The sequence below is a fragment of the Balaenoptera musculus genome, chromosome 2, assembly GCF_009873245.2.
Source record: "Balaenoptera musculus isolate JJ_BM4_2016_0621 chromosome 2, mBalMus1.pri.v3, whole genome shotgun sequence".
Classification (NCBI taxonomy): Eukaryota; Metazoa; Chordata; class Mammalia; order Artiodactyla; family Balaenopteridae; genus Balaenoptera; species Balaenoptera musculus.
The window spans coordinates 144,926,893-144,942,564 of record NC_045786.1 but is presented as its reverse complement, the minus strand read 5'-3'; the positions used below and the strand labels follow the sequence as shown (position 1 = coordinate 144,942,564).

At 36.1% G+C, this 15,672-nt stretch overlaps 1 protein-coding gene across 6 annotated transcripts in view; it reads right to left on the bottom strand.

Annotated features, from left to right (window-relative positions):
- Positions 1–15,672, bottom strand: part of PCNX1 (pecanex 1) — a 166,580-nt gene that overhangs the window by 20,170 nt on the left and 130,738 nt on the right. For all 6 annotated transcript variants that reach the window (XM_036841725.1, XM_036841727.1, XM_036841726.1 and 3 more), the window contains 3 exons: positions 13,724–13,939; positions 8,086–8,339; positions 6,055–6,285 (listed from right to left, as the gene is read on the bottom strand). In XM_036841725.1, the coding sequence (XP_036697620.1) occupies positions 6,055–6,285; positions 8,086–8,339; positions 13,724–13,939 (701 nt within the window). The remainder of the gene's footprint in view (positions 1–6,054; positions 6,286–8,085; positions 8,340–13,723; positions 13,940–15,672) is intronic.

Genomic DNA, 15,672 nt, shown 5'->3' with positions numbered 1-15,672 from the left:
CCAGTTATAAAATGAATGTCATGGTGATGTAATGTACAGCACAATGACTACAGTTTACTAATACTGTATTGCATATGTGAAAACTACTGAGAGAGTAGATCTTAAAAGTTCTCGTCACAAGGAAAAAATAATTCTGTAACTATGTATGGTGAAAGATGTTAACTAGACTTATTGTGGTGATCACTTTGCAATATACACAAATATGGAATAATTATGTTGTACACCTGAAACTAATTAATGTTATGTCAATTATACCTCATTAAAAAAAAGGAAAAACAAAAGAATGTTAGTTATCAGAAAGGAATATGAGTATTTAACAAATCAGAAGGTATCTATTTAATAAATCAGAGAAGTTAAGGAACTCAACTAGTACATACTTTCTATCTCTTCAGATAAAAGTTCTAATGAAAAGAAACTTAACAAAACAGCATAAAATGAAGTGTCAATGTGTATGAGAAGGTTCTTTGGAATCTTTAAATAAAATCTAATACTTTATAATAATACTAGAACATACTAAAAAGAAAGTGGCTGTATTACAGAGTATTAGGATATTAGCTAAACATCTCAAAGTACTTGTTGATATACATCATTACTGATACTGTCCTCTCCTGAAAAATATAGTATTCTATCTATATAGCCTATTAGTGACTATAACCACAGTAAAGAAAATCAAATTGATATCCGTAGAATACTGCTTCCCCTCAACCTTTTAATTTTTCAACAACTGTATACCTTGATTATTGACTATTACATATATATTATATATTAAAATATATAATACAATAATTATATATATATACACAAGCAAAATAGTATACTTTATATAATACTACAGAAAATCTTGGTAGCATCTCAATGACTGAGAAACAATCTAAAGCAGTGGTTCTCAAAGTGTAATCTTGGGACACAACATGAGAATCATCTGGGAACTTATTAGAAATGCAAATTCTTGAGCCACTTCAGACCTATGAAGTCATATTCTGAAGGTGGTGTCCACGCATCACACTCCACGTGATTCTAAAGCATGCTAAAGTTGAAGAATCATGGATCTAGGCTGATAATGAACTTAATTATTCTAACTTTGCCAATGGTATATATATTTGGCTTTATAAACCATTAACTTATAAACAAAAAAGGGCAGTTGTCTAAGATACTAACTTAATATAGCTTGGTTAGTTAATTACCATTAATTGCACAATTCAGTTAACAATAGTAACTGTGTAGGAGATCCTACATTTCTTTCTTTTCTGTCTCCCTCCCTTCCCCACCCAGTCAACTTTATATGCTGAAAATGTATTGCTTTTGTGATGGGGAAAAAAAATTTTTTTTTTGGCTGCACCACGTGGCATGTGGGAATCTTAGTTCCCTGACCACATATTGAACTCGTGCCCCCTGCAGTGGAAGTGCAGAGTCTTAACCACTGGACTGCCAGGGTAGTCCAAAAATTTTTTTTATTTTAAATTTAGTTCAGGCCTCTGCTACTGGCCAAGACAGAGTAATAAAGGCCGGATTTACCCCTTGCACCTGAAATGACCAAGAAAAGAATATATTGAGACATTGGATACTAATCCCTGAGAAATGGGAAACCCTACGAGAGTTTCCAGGCTGTAGTACAAGGAAGAGGAACACAGGTAGAGCCTCCTCTAGCTAGAGGTCTCCAAGTTGAGGAGATAGCTGGGAGTCTGGGGAGGTCAAGGTGGCTAGAGTTTGCAAGGCAAAGTGCCAAGGAGAGACCTACATACAGAGAGCAAGCTCTGGAGATCTGCAGAGGATCCCTCTTGAGTCCAGCAGATTACTGATCAGCACATGCAGCAAAGGTCCAAGGCTGAGAACAGAACCATCAGAAAAAAAGCAGAAAGGAACAATGGGAAATTCTATGATTGGCTAGAGTGCTCAGAAGAATACTGTCTCAGTAATGGGGAAAAATTAGCCCCAGACTAAAGGCTGCTTTGGTCCCTCCTAAGAAAGCTTAAAAGTAAACCCTGAAAAGATCAAACTGTCCCCAAGGAATTTAATTGTGTCACAGAATAAGGTCAATAATATTTATGGGAATACAAAAATATCCAGCACTCATCAAGGTAAAATTCATAAAGTCTAGCATCCAATCAAAAATTGTCAGGCATGCAAACTAGCAGGAAAATAGGACCCACAATTAGAAAAATAATCAATTAATCAGTCAAAACTGACCCAGAAATGACACAGATGTTAGAATTAGTCAACAAGGACATTAAAAGAGTTATTATAACTGCATTCCATAAGTTCAAAAAGATAGAGGAATGACAGCATGCTAGTAGAGACATGAAAGGTTTATATCAGTATAAAATACACAAGGAATTCCCTGGTGGTCCAGTGGTTATGACTCCACGCTTCTACCACTGGGGGGCTGGTTGCAATCTCTGATTGGGAAACTAAGATCCCGAAAGCCCCACAGCGCAGCCAAAAAAAAAAAAAATTAAACCGCAAAAAATACAAAAAAATGCAATGTCTGAGAATAAAAAAAATACACTGCATGAGATTAATGGCATATTAAACAATGCAGAAGAAAAAATAAATGATCTAACAAATATAACAGAAACTATGCAAAATTAAACACAGAGACAAAAAAAGACTAAAAAAAAAATACAGAGCATCAGTGAGCTGTAGGACAACTTAAGGCAGCCTAATATAAATGTTAACTGGAGTTCCCCAGAAAAGGGAAACAGGAAGACACGAAAAGAATTTGAAAAAAATAATCACCAAAATATTTCTAAGTCTGATGAAAATGATATATACTTAGGGATTCAAGTAGCTCAATGAACTCCAAGAACAAGAAACATTAAGAAGACAGCACCAAGGTACATCATAATTAAACTGCTTGGGACTTCCCTGGTGGTCTAATGGCTAAAACTCCACACTCCCAATGCAGGGGGCCCAGGTTCGATCCCTACTCAGGGGATCTGGTCCCACATGCTGCAACTAAGAGTTCACATGCTGCAACTAAGAGTTCGCATGCTGCAATGAAGATCCCGCGTGCAGCAATGAAGATCCCGCGTGCAGCAACTAAGACCCACCACAGCCAAATAAATAAGTAAATTGCTTAAAACTAGTGATGAAGAGAAAATCTTAAAAGCAGCCAGTAAAAAAAGACATCATTATGTGGTACATACAGGCATACATTGTTTTATTGCGCTTTGCATATACTGTGTTTTTTTTTTTTTTTTAACAACTTGAAGGGTTGTGGCAATGTTGCTTTGAGCAAGTCTATTGGCACCATTTTTTCCAATGGTATTTGCTCACTTTTATGCCTCTGGGTCACATTTTGGTAATTCTCAAAATATTTCAAACCGTCCACCAGCAAAAAGATTATGATTTACTGAAGGCTCAGATGATGGTTAGCATTTTTTAGCAATAATGTATTTTGAAATTAAGTAACGTACATGGTTACAGTTTTAGACGTAATGCTATTGCACACTTAGTATACTTCATAACATTTACAATTGGGAAAAAAAAACAATTCGTGTTGACTCGCTTTACTGTGATACTCGCTTTACTGTGGTGGTCTGGAACACAACCTGCAATATCTCTGAGGTGCGCCTTTATTATTTGTCAGAAACAATGCAAGCCAGAAGGCAGTGTAGCCACATCGTTAATGTACTGAGAGAAAAAATAATTGGTTCAACCCTGGGAGCTCTATTTTGTTACTGTTGGAGAAGACGTGTCTTACATCCTCAAATGCATTAGAAATTCTCACAAAAACTTCTTGCTAATACTAACAACAATGGTGAAAGAAATGTACTGTCACTTAAGAAGCAGGAAGCAAAGTCAAGCTGAGACGAATCTTTCCAATTTAGCATTCCAGGTAGTTTTAATGCAGTTAATCCAGGGCTACACTTACAAAAACATTATTTCAAGCTCTTTAGAAGACAGGTACAGCTATTATATGAAAGATTATTTCCTCCTAGAATACATATAGTAAGAGAAGGAGGAAAGAATAACTTTTTTATTTCTGTGTAATATGCAAGTTAGAAAACTATCTTGGAAAGAAATTATGGGAAAAAAAGGCTGGAGGCAACTTTATTAACATTCAGGTGAGGGTACCAGAATTTGGAGTCAGCAAATCTTTCTGGTTTAATTAACTTCCTTCACTGGGAAGAGGTTATTCTGGGAATGGTGATTCACAAAACAGAATTCATGGTTTTAAGGAGGTAGGGATAATCTTGTTCAATTTAAAAAACTGGAGAATGAAGGGATTATTTTAATTTTCCTGACAATTTTCTTCTGGAGGGGACTACAAGAGTAGAATATAAGCCAGACTGATCTAGTGATAATAAGCTCTCTGAAGAGACTGGGGATACCCAAGTTTGGAGGTAAACATTTTGAATATGATTTATAAGCAATTAAGAGGATGACTTCCTTGAGGTACATCCATGACCTCAGCAATAATTTCTAAGAGATTATTTATTCCTTAAAGTTAGGAAGGATGGAGCCTATTCCTGAGTCGGTAGACAGTGAGTTCCTAGCCTAGGTGACGATGGTTAAACCAAACAAAAGTAACCAATATAGTCTAAGCCAGAGAAAGGCTATTAGAATAATATGGTCACCCCAACCACCCCCATCTCCCCCTCCCCTGCCAAGAACTAAGTCCAAGGATTTGAGAACAGTGTGCAAAGCATTCTAAGTATATATTTCATTTATGAAAAAAAATAAATTGCTTGTTATGTGTTTGAAAGAAGAGAAGATTAGCTTTGAGGGCCTCCATTTCCAGACATTGTCTGCTGGTCCTTTTTCTGAGCTCTTACGAGGTTATTTTATTCTATCTTTTATTCCTTCCTTAAAAATACGCTACTCTGCTCAGTATCTACTGTGCATCCCGTACAAAAGCTCAAAGGCCACTGTTCAAAGAGGAAGTACAAGAAGGCTCCCTTTCTTATGGATGAAGTAAGAGAAACAGGCTGATTATGATGGGGTGCCTTACTCTAATTGAGTATCTGTAAAGAAAGACTAAACTAGGTGCTACATCTAAAGACAGTCAGTGTGTACATCCCAGATCATGATAAAGGCACTGGTTGTCAAAGCGGCTCACTATGCTCCATGGTACAGAGTAATCCTGTACATCGGACGCTGGTGGTTCAACGACACAAGACTTGGCACTCTGCCTTGGTACTGTGGTTGTGGTACCTGGGGTCGAACCAGGGGGAGCAACACTGCCACAAGAGCCATGGGACCCAGGAGGAAAACAGTAGTTGGTGAAGTCTGTGACTCAGCTTACCTTTAGGATAAGACAAGTTATCCTGAAGTGCGGATTACGAACCCCTTGCGTTATAATCACCCAGCATGATACAGATCTTGGGTCCCCAGCCTAGACCTACAGAATAAGAATCTCACAGGCAAGGCCCATGAATCTGCATTTTTACATACTCCTGTATCATTTTTACCCATGTTAACATTTTAAAGTCAGTAGTCTAGATGAACATTGTCCAGTATGGTAGCCACTAGCCTAAATTTAATTGATTTAAATTTAAATCAATTAAAATTAAATTGAAAAATTCATTTCCTTAGTCATACTGGCTACACTTCAAGTGTCTCATAACCTACCATATGTGGTGGGTTAGTAATTACCATATTGGAACAACACAGAATGTTTCAATCATTGCAGAAAATTCTATTAGCACTGGATTAGACCTTGGATTTGGGACAAAGATATTAACTTAACCTTAAGTCTGCTGTGTGCGTTTGGGGGCTTGGGGCTGGGGATGCTCCAAAACGCAGTCTTTAAGAAGGTGCTACAGGTAATCTACAACCTGAATCTGTGTGTATGTCCGTACCTGCACAGGGTGGAGGTTGCTATTTGGACAGTGAGATTATGACACTGCAGATGAAAGAATGAGAGAGGTCGCTTACTCTAACCTGTTTTGGCAGAGTTGGTTTGGCCCAACCATAATGAACTAGACAGGTTCTCTTACCCAGACAGTTAGAAAGAGGAAAGTCTAGAAAAACCAACCTCATGATAACAAATAGAGGTATTCTTTCCATCTTTGGAAAAACATTCAGAGTTATAAATGAAATAAACTCTACCTTTGCTCTTCGGGAAGAGCAATACTCTATCCAGTTGAGGTAAATCACACAGAAACTCTCCCTGGATATGCCTGCAAGTCGATGGTCATAGTCTTCATCAATGTTTGGATTAAACGTTGGGTCCACATCAACGTAATTTCGATCTGCACACAGACGTAGTCCTTCCTGCATCGTCTCATTAGCCAGCCACTCCTCCAGTTTAGAAGAAGTTGTAACATAATAAATGATACCCTAAGTGAGGAAAAGATAAAAAACAAAACAAAACTCAGGCTAAATCACAATCTGAATTAACTCCAAGTCCTCAGTAAATTAATTCCAACTGTTTATACTGATAGTAGGAATCAAAAATGTATATTCCAGCTCAATACTGTAAGTATACTATTTTAAGAATGCTATAGTAATCCATCTCAGGCCTTCCTAGATAAAAAAAAATTAATTTAATACTTTTAAAATCACAACCATAAATTCAAGAAGGCAACTTCAAAACAATTCCAGTCCACTGATTTTAGGATATTCTAAAAACAATTCTGTCTAGTGAATTTAGGATCTTTTAAGAGAAATGAAAAACCTTTACTGTGGTGTACTTATTTTGAGAAATTTCTCATAGAAAGCTATTAAACCATCTTGTGATCCTAGGTCAAGTTATAAAAATATAACTAATAAATAAAGCAATAGAAATATACATCTTTAGAGATAGGAAATTCCACACACAAATGCACACGTTAAAAAATGTTGTAAAGTCAATTTCTTTAGCTTCCTGAGGTTGGGTTTAACCAAACATTCAACAGAGGACTCAGGCTTCAACCCAATCAGCACAAACAAGGTGGTACATAGAGGTAATAACACATGAATCATTAAGATTTAGCATACGTTTTTCCTCTTGAAAATGTTGCCTTAGCCTGTAAACCCCCAGTCATAACCATGCTGTACTTCTGTAAAATCTTTGGCAAAAACAGAATACCTGTGCAGTAAAGAACTAATCTTGCCCAAAGAGAGGTTTGGCCTTTGCACTTGAGTTCTGGGAGATAACCTCTAATCCCATGCAATGTCCTGCCTGATAAGAGAGTCTTTATTTACCTGGAGGCTTAGAACCATGAGCTCTACAGGATCAGGAGACTAAGGCTGGCCATGTGGGTGGTCAAACAAGTCTAAATGACAGTGTTTCAAGACAAACTCTGCCCACTGAGGCTCAGGCGAGCTTCCTTGGCTGGCAACACTCTGTAGGTATTCTCTCACATCGTTCCTGGGAGAAATAAACATTGTCTACACAACTCCACTGGGAGAGGACAACTGGAAGTTCAGGCCTTAGTGTCTCTAGACCCTGCCCTATGTGCCTCTTCCCTTGGCAGATTTTAACCTGTATCCTTCCACTGTAATAAGTTCTAACCATGAGTATAATGGCTTTGCTGAGTTCTGTGAGTCCTTCTAGCAAATGATTGAACCTGATTGTGGTTTCAGGGTCTTGGGGACCCTGAAATTGCAATTGGTGTCAAATGTGAGGGTGTTTTTGGAGACCTCCCAAATCTTGCAATACTTTCATTCAGTTTGTTGAAAGCAGTGCAAAGCAGTGGTTAACAGCAAGGACTCAGGAGTCAGACAAGCCTGGGTTTTAAATCCCCAACTCCACTTGCTAGTTAGACGACTTCGGCGAAGTTAACTTTTGATCCTTAACTTGTTTATATGTAAAACAGGGACATAATATTCCTTTAGAGAATTAGGTAAGATATACATATCATATATATACATGCGTGTATGTGTGTACTCCTTAACGCAGTACCTAAAAGATATGCACTACAGATGGTAGCTATTAATATTAATGAACAAATGTAATAAGTTTCACTAAAGAAGGAAATAGCAAGACCTTCATAGGTATAATTTACTGACTGTACCGGATACTAGAGAATTTAAATCACTACTTAGAAGCAAAGCACAAGTTAAAAAAACAAACGTGTGTGTGTGTGCACCCGTGTGCGTATACCTGTCTTTTCCAAGAGCCTCTGATACCAGATCTAAGTAGGCACATATCCTTACCTTGACATAGTAAGTGGTGAGTACTTTCCGAAGATCAAAGACTTGAAGCATAGAAGCAGCACTATTGTCAGTGATGCTATAACCCTCCAAAATATACTTGGTGACTATCACTTCCCAAGCTAGCCAGCGCTGGCTAAATGCAGCATTAAATGAAAGCGCATGAGGAATATGGCCAGGTTCACAACAGCAAAATCCTTCATCTTCCTCAACACCTTCAGTAATGGCCTCCACTTCCCGTTGTTGACAGTAAGTACCTTAGAGGGAGAGAGAGAAAGCACTTACGACAAAGGGGTAAGAAACATGAGGTGAAAAAAACATGAGGTGGAAAAATGAATGCTTCAAAGACATAAGAAACTTAGAAAAAAGACATTTTATTTATAGCAATTGAGAGTATGTGATTGATTTACCTTAGACTGTCCATTAACAAACTGCAGCATGCTCCAGAAAACAGGCATAGTATATGTTCATCTTCTGCAGAATCATAATGTGTACTAGCACATTCAAGGTTTTGAGAATTTGTGCAATAAAGCAACCTTAATTTTGATTCATTGATTCCCAAATTTTTCAAATTTGGGTTTACAACTGCATTCATATCAAATGAAGACCAAATAAGTCAACGTGTGTCTCATGAAGGTCTGAGTTAACTCAAAACTAGAGGAGTGGAACGAGAACTGAATCATCCCAGGGCACACGACACAGACAGACATGCAGAACTCAAAAGAATCTGGGCTGTATTCTCACCAGCACTGTGTCCACGCTGCAAGCAGAAACAGTATATATACGTCCTGCTTACTTGGCTATACAACTTGTAATGGTTCACTATAGTTTAATATTAAATATATAATTACAATTTTTCTCTGTTGCCAATTCCAACAATTGGATAAGATTACATTATTGGCACTTGAGGCTTATCTGCTGATAAAGTTTCAATTAGGTATCAGGTCTGATTGTTCTGTACTAGCAAACAATTCTTTGAAATTACATTCTTTTATACACGGTACTTATCTAATAGGCATTCTCTGCATTAGTGTTATTGAAATAAAAATAGAAAATCAGATTAAATATAGAATTAGATACACAGCCATCTATGCCAACAACATACCATCCATCACATTCATGTTAATTTTTATTTCGTTCTGTGGCCTTGCTTCCATTTAATTTGTAAATTCCTTATAGGACTATAGGGTGATTATAGCTAATTTTATAAAGGTACATATTAAAGTTACATTATAATAAAAATAAATGGGACCTCATAAGAATTTTTTTCTTTTAAAGAGGATATATACAACATCCATATTTAAAACACCACTTTGAGAGAAAAAGATGCCAAGAAATTTAGCCCCCGTTGGTGATGGTGGTGGTGATGGTGGTATGATGAACGATAAGACTGAGAGGTGAGCTTGGCCAAGCTAATGAGCTGTACTGTCGAGAACTCTATAGAGCCTTCAACAATTTTATTATTTCATTTCTTGTTTAATTATGTTGACGAGCACTTCCACAATAGTGTTACATAGTGGTGAAAAAACTTTGTCTTGAACCTGACATAAACAGGAATGCATGCTGTGGTTGACCATTGCACATGATACTGACTACAGATACACATGTACATTTTCTTCAGAATAAGGACGTATGTAATTTTATAAAGTACTTTTGAAACCAATAACGAAAATGAAATTTAACAAATTTGCTTTTAATAATTAATTTAAAGAATGAAAAACGGCTGAATTGGTGAGGGATACTTAAAAATAAAAGTACTGCTGGTTTCTCCTTACTCGGGGCTCTGAGGATTTTTGTATCTATAGTCATAAACGAATTAAACTATAATTACTTTTTTAGCCAGTTCAGTCATATTTTGACATCAGTATTACATTGGTTTTGTACAAGAGAACCTTGAGATATTTTCCTTCCTTATCCATTTGCTAGAATAGATTAGAGAGGGCAGAAGAATTATTCAATTTCTAGAAGAAACTTTCTGAGGCTGGGTTTTTTAAACTGTGGCATGAAGTTGGGTCTATTCCTTAGGTTTTATATGTTTTTACTTTATTTTATTCATTTTGTCATCCTTCTGCAAAGTCAGTCAAAGGTTTTTAAGTAAAGGAAATAACGTAACGAGAGCTGTATTTTGTGCAGATGACTCTGGTAGTAGTATACAGAGAAGAGAAGAGGCAGGAGTGAATTCAGAGGTTTGACATTTTCTCACGAGAGACAGAATGAGGTCCTTGTTCAGAGTAGCAGAATAAACACAGTAACTGAATTAATGTGGGGGTGTTTTCACTCTGACATACAAACCCCAAGAATATTTTCTACCCCAACATACCCAGTAATATGCTTGGAAAATGAAGCATTTTGCTTCATTTTGCTTGGAAAATGAAGTCAACAATAAGCACAGGAATATTAATAACTGAAAAAAGAATTTTGAGATTTGGAAAGGGATTCTAGAGAAACCATTACTAATTGTTTCCTGGATTAGCTAGATCTTTCAGTCACTTCATAGTGAATATAACTGGTAAAAATTAATAAAACTAACAATTATGAAAACCAGACATGTTAAAATTAATTTGAGTAAAAACTGAAAGGAATCCAAACAGAATAAAAATTTTTGACCTATGAAGTTTGACCTGAAAAACCGTACTTGGTAGAAGTAACATTTAAAAATATATAGAAGTAACATTTACAAACTTGGTAGAAGCTGTAACCAGGAAATTCTGATAGACAAAAAACATGATTGATAACTCAAATATCTGACATAAAATTTACATGGAAAAGAATCTTGAGAATATCAGTAAAATGAAAATGGAAATGAAAACCATGAAGGTATTTAACCAAGACCTATAAAAAACTGATCAAGAAATTTTAGTTAAATGTCACTTAAAATTTAGCATCCACTATGAGAGACAATAAAATCAAAGGAATTAAATTGGCTTAATGGAGTATACATCAGAAAACACATCAAAATGCTCAGCAGATCCAAATATCTGCCTGGCAAAATACTGACGACACTCTTAATTAATATTTTGAGGGGCAGGAGGTAGACGGAACAGGGACTCCCACTGTGAAGGAAAGAAAATAACCAAAGGTCACAACAGCATTTGAGCAAGAGTATAATCATTCCTCATCAAAGTTCTGGAATGAAGAGGAAGGAGAAAAGACTATTACTTAGATTACTTAACCATTCTACAAAGTGATCTTTATCATATGCTAGCTGCTGTGATAGGTGCTGGATATACAATGATAAATGAAGCAGATAGGACTCCTGCCCTTGAGGAGTTTATAATCTACAGCAAAGGTTTACAAAATACAGCCCTGGGCCAAATCCAAGCTAAGAGTGGTTTTGATATTTTTAAAGGACTGTTTAAAAGAAAAATCAAAGAAGAACATGCAACAGAGAATGTGTATGGCTCCAAAAGCCTAAACTATTAACTATCTTGGCTCTTTACAGAAAATGTCTGCCAACCCCTGGGCTAGAGAAGAAATAAACTTTAAACAAATAAACAAATAAATATAAAATTAGAACTCTGCTAAGTGCTAAGGAGGTAAAAACAGGGTAATATAAGAGATAATCATGTGGGACAGGTGGTTAGAGACTAAGGCTTCTCTGAGAAAGTGACAGTTAAGCTAATTCTTAAAGATAATTAAGGAATTAGAGGTGGAAGATTGGCAGGAAGAGGGGAGACGGTTGGTACTTTCTGGGCAAAGGGAAGGGCGATAAGGAGGCCTTAGTAAAGAATTTAGCACAGCTAGGACACTGAAGGAAGGCCAGTGCGGCTACAGTGGATGAGGAGGGTGCTACAAAGTAAGGTGGAGAAACTGACAGAGGCCAGATCGCGCAGCTGTCCATAGGATGTGTTAAGGAATTTGAATTTTATTTTAAATGCAATGGAAAGCCACTGAAAATTTAAAGCATGGAATGGAAAGGACATATCTGAATTTGCCTTTAAAAAAAAAATCACAATGGCTGAATGAAGAATTACAGTTATGGACTGCTATTGAAATTCAGCATGAGTGTAGAAAGTAAGGGGGTACTGTGTTCTCACATTGATTTGAGTTTTGTTTGACAAAGAGTGAGAGTTTGGATGGCAAAGGATTTATCCAAAAGTTTACTTGAATCTATTTGGTACCAGAGAGTAAAGTGGGGAGAGTGAAAATTTGGATCAATTTTTGATTTGGACAATTTCTGATCAATATGGTGAAATGATCAGATAAGAAGGACCCCCTTCCAATTCATACACATAGAAATTCTGGATAAAATAACCTCCCCACAAATACTTGTTAAAAAAAAAGTTAAATTAAAATCAAAAAGCAAAGATGAAATCTTCAGGTGCCAACAATTTAAAAAGGTGAAGTTACAGCAGTGGTATGTGTAGTGGTAAGGGGGTGCTGACTTTTGGATGAGGATAGATGGATTAGATTTGAACAGCACTGGGTTAAGACCCTAGAAGAGATGGAATTAAGGTCCTGGGCTTCTGACAGAGAGTCAGAAACAAACCATAAGACAAGAATAGGAGATTTTGAAGAAGAGAGAGCGAATGGGTTACAAATAAATTACAAATAAATAACAAACATTAACATTTACTATCTTGAGTTTTACACAAGTAAAATCTTATTTCCAATGAATGGAGTAACTTTAGAAAAGCACTTGCTCCATTAACAAAGATATTATGTAACAAAGGTGCAAACTTTCTGTCTGATTCAACACCAGGGTAAAAATAAAGCTATAGGGTACAGGTCTAATTTGATCCTCTATTTAGACAAATGCCTTCTTATTTCCTATTTCAGGTTAAAAACACCTAAGGTACTTCTTAGAATAGACCAAAACACTGCTTGGATGCTTTCTCTAAAAACTCTCAAGTCCAAATGTTGCCTAGATTGGAAACACATGCATTAATAGGACTCCTTCAATTCCTATAAGACAAGTTTCTATTCCTGCTTACAAGACACTCAACTTACAGAAGTGGATAACAGCAAGCTGGTATGTTTCTGAATGCACAGTTTCCTGTGTAGAAACAGCTTCATTTGTCAGTATACAAAATTGTTGAAGGCTGGTGGGGAAATAGGGAGTAACTGCTTAATGGGTGTGAGGTTATATTTTGGGGTGATGAAAATGCTTTGGAACTAGACAGAGGTGGTGGTTGCACAATATCGTGAATATACTAAATGCCACTAATTTGTTCACTTTAAAATTGCTAATTTGATGTTATGTGAATTTCACCTCAATTTTAAAAAATTGTTGAGGACAAAGGCATTGCAACTATATGAAAGTAACTTGGTTAGCTAATCTCTGCCCTCAGCATTCTATGCTGGGGGCCATCTAACGAGCATATGCAACTGATCACAAAAAAAGACTAGCAAGAGGGCAAGCACAGAACAACAGAAATTCACTATTACCAGGAAAAAACAAGTCTGTTATACACTATTGATACTACCTTTACATACAGAGCATACTGCAAAAATGATTCTTCTCTGAATGTGAAATTTGGGAAATTTGGAAAAAAACTAATAACTACTCTTTAACAGCTTTTCTCATTCCAGAATTCCAAATACTAAGGACCTACTTTTATAACTTTTGATTTGAGATGTAAACACATAAAACTTAGATGTCACAGGAGTACGTTATAGAAATGAAAGGTGAATGTCTTACCTCTGAATTCAAGTCCCCGCAGCTGGAAGGTAACCAGCCCATTGCCTATCTCTATCAGGTGTACTAACGCATTGAGGTAGTCAGAGGCAAGAATGAAACAGTCCCCTGTGCTGTAGTTTCCCCACCGTCCTAGGTGCAAATCACCACAAAGACTGTGTTGTAGGGATCTGGTTAAATGTTCATAAAAGATGGAATTCAGATTGTTGTCATCTGATCCTATAAGAAGGGATTAAAAAAATGTTAACTTTACCTTAAGTACCCTTTATATCAACCAACAAGATTGTTAAAAGTATTAAAACTAATTTCCAGTTAGGGTTGTATCTATAGTTCTTTGACAAGGAAGATAATATACCCTTACAAGGGTACCCTGAACCCTTGTTATACAGATATCCTTAGAATTCCTATATAAAAATGAAATATAGGATAATGGGAAAACAATTTTCAAATTAGGGTTAGACGTAACGTAACCTCTCTGAGTCTCTGGTCCCCATCCATAAAATGTGGGAATTGGATTAGGTGAAATCTAAGGTCTTTTCCACCTCTTGAACAGTCCATGATCAAAATTTTCTATCACTGTTCAATTAACTATGCCTTATAATTAAAACCATGCAAGAGAAATGAAAAAGATAAAAGAAATTCAAAACTAGAACAAAAAGACATACTGGTAAAGGAAGTGGGTTAAGTAATACAAGATTTGAACAAATGAGATAGTCCAAAACAAAGAGAAGTTGGTCAGTCAAAAAAACTCTGTATACTGAGATGCCTAATATTAGCTAAACAGAAATAAACTGTATACACAGAAACAGCAGTAAAGAACCATCTACAAATTTATTAGTCATCCTTTAAGAAAAAAAATTAGGATAAAACATCACCCAATAAATTAGAAAACCATCTTTAGAAGTAACCCATCCAAAGCAATAATCTGTAAATGGGTGCCCAAAGCACAGAATTGAAGAATGGCAAAACATACTAAACTTAATAATTATTTTAAACTCAGCCTAATTAAATAATAAAATAAAAGGGAAACCCTAGGCTCAAGCTTCAATAAAACAGTTGTATCTAACGTTGTCTGCCCATTATGAGAGTGTGCATATTAATTCAGGACATGGTCTTTGTGGTATGCAGGATGGCATCATCAGCATCATAATTCCAAGCCCCCTACAAGGACATACCAGAGCTGAGATGGCTGTTATATCTACCAGAACATGTTAATGACAGTCATTAATATCAAATAACTAGTCCTCCTTAATCAAATTTATAATTATGAATCAATCTGATTACTATAATTTAGTTTCTCAAGCAGAGCATTTGAAGTAATCTGCGAGTCAAATGAATACAAATCTTCCAGTGTATTGGGAGTCATATTTCTTTAGTAAATTAATACATTGATATTCTGGTTGATACATTAATCTTTTATGGGTGGGGCAGTGAGATTCACCCTCTCTATGCCAGATTACTAATAGGTGGGCCGACAAAAAGATGTTTCCCAAAGGACAAAACTAAGAACCAAACTTTAGATAATGGTAACACCACCAAAATGTCACCCACTGAAGCCTTATCTTGAGTGGCTATTTGGCTCCTCTAGATAACATCTCTGTATACAATAAACTTAATGAAATTAACATTTATCTAACCATTTGGGGAAGCAGGGAAGCAAACATAATAATAAGTTCAGACTGCATACTCTTCAGTACACCTCATCAGTTTTACTTTCACTGTGCTCTACTTTTTTAACCTATGTAAGAACAATCTTTCAATGGAATTTTTAATTCTTATCAGCGTTCTTAAAATGCATTTTATAAAAGATGGGTATATAAATTTTAGATATTCTAATGCACGTATACTTTGCTAAAGTAAAACAAAATAAAGCGAAGGATATTTAGTTTTTCAGAAATGACCTTTGGATCCCATAGAGGATTCCCAATAAGTTGGGAGTGAAATACGTATAT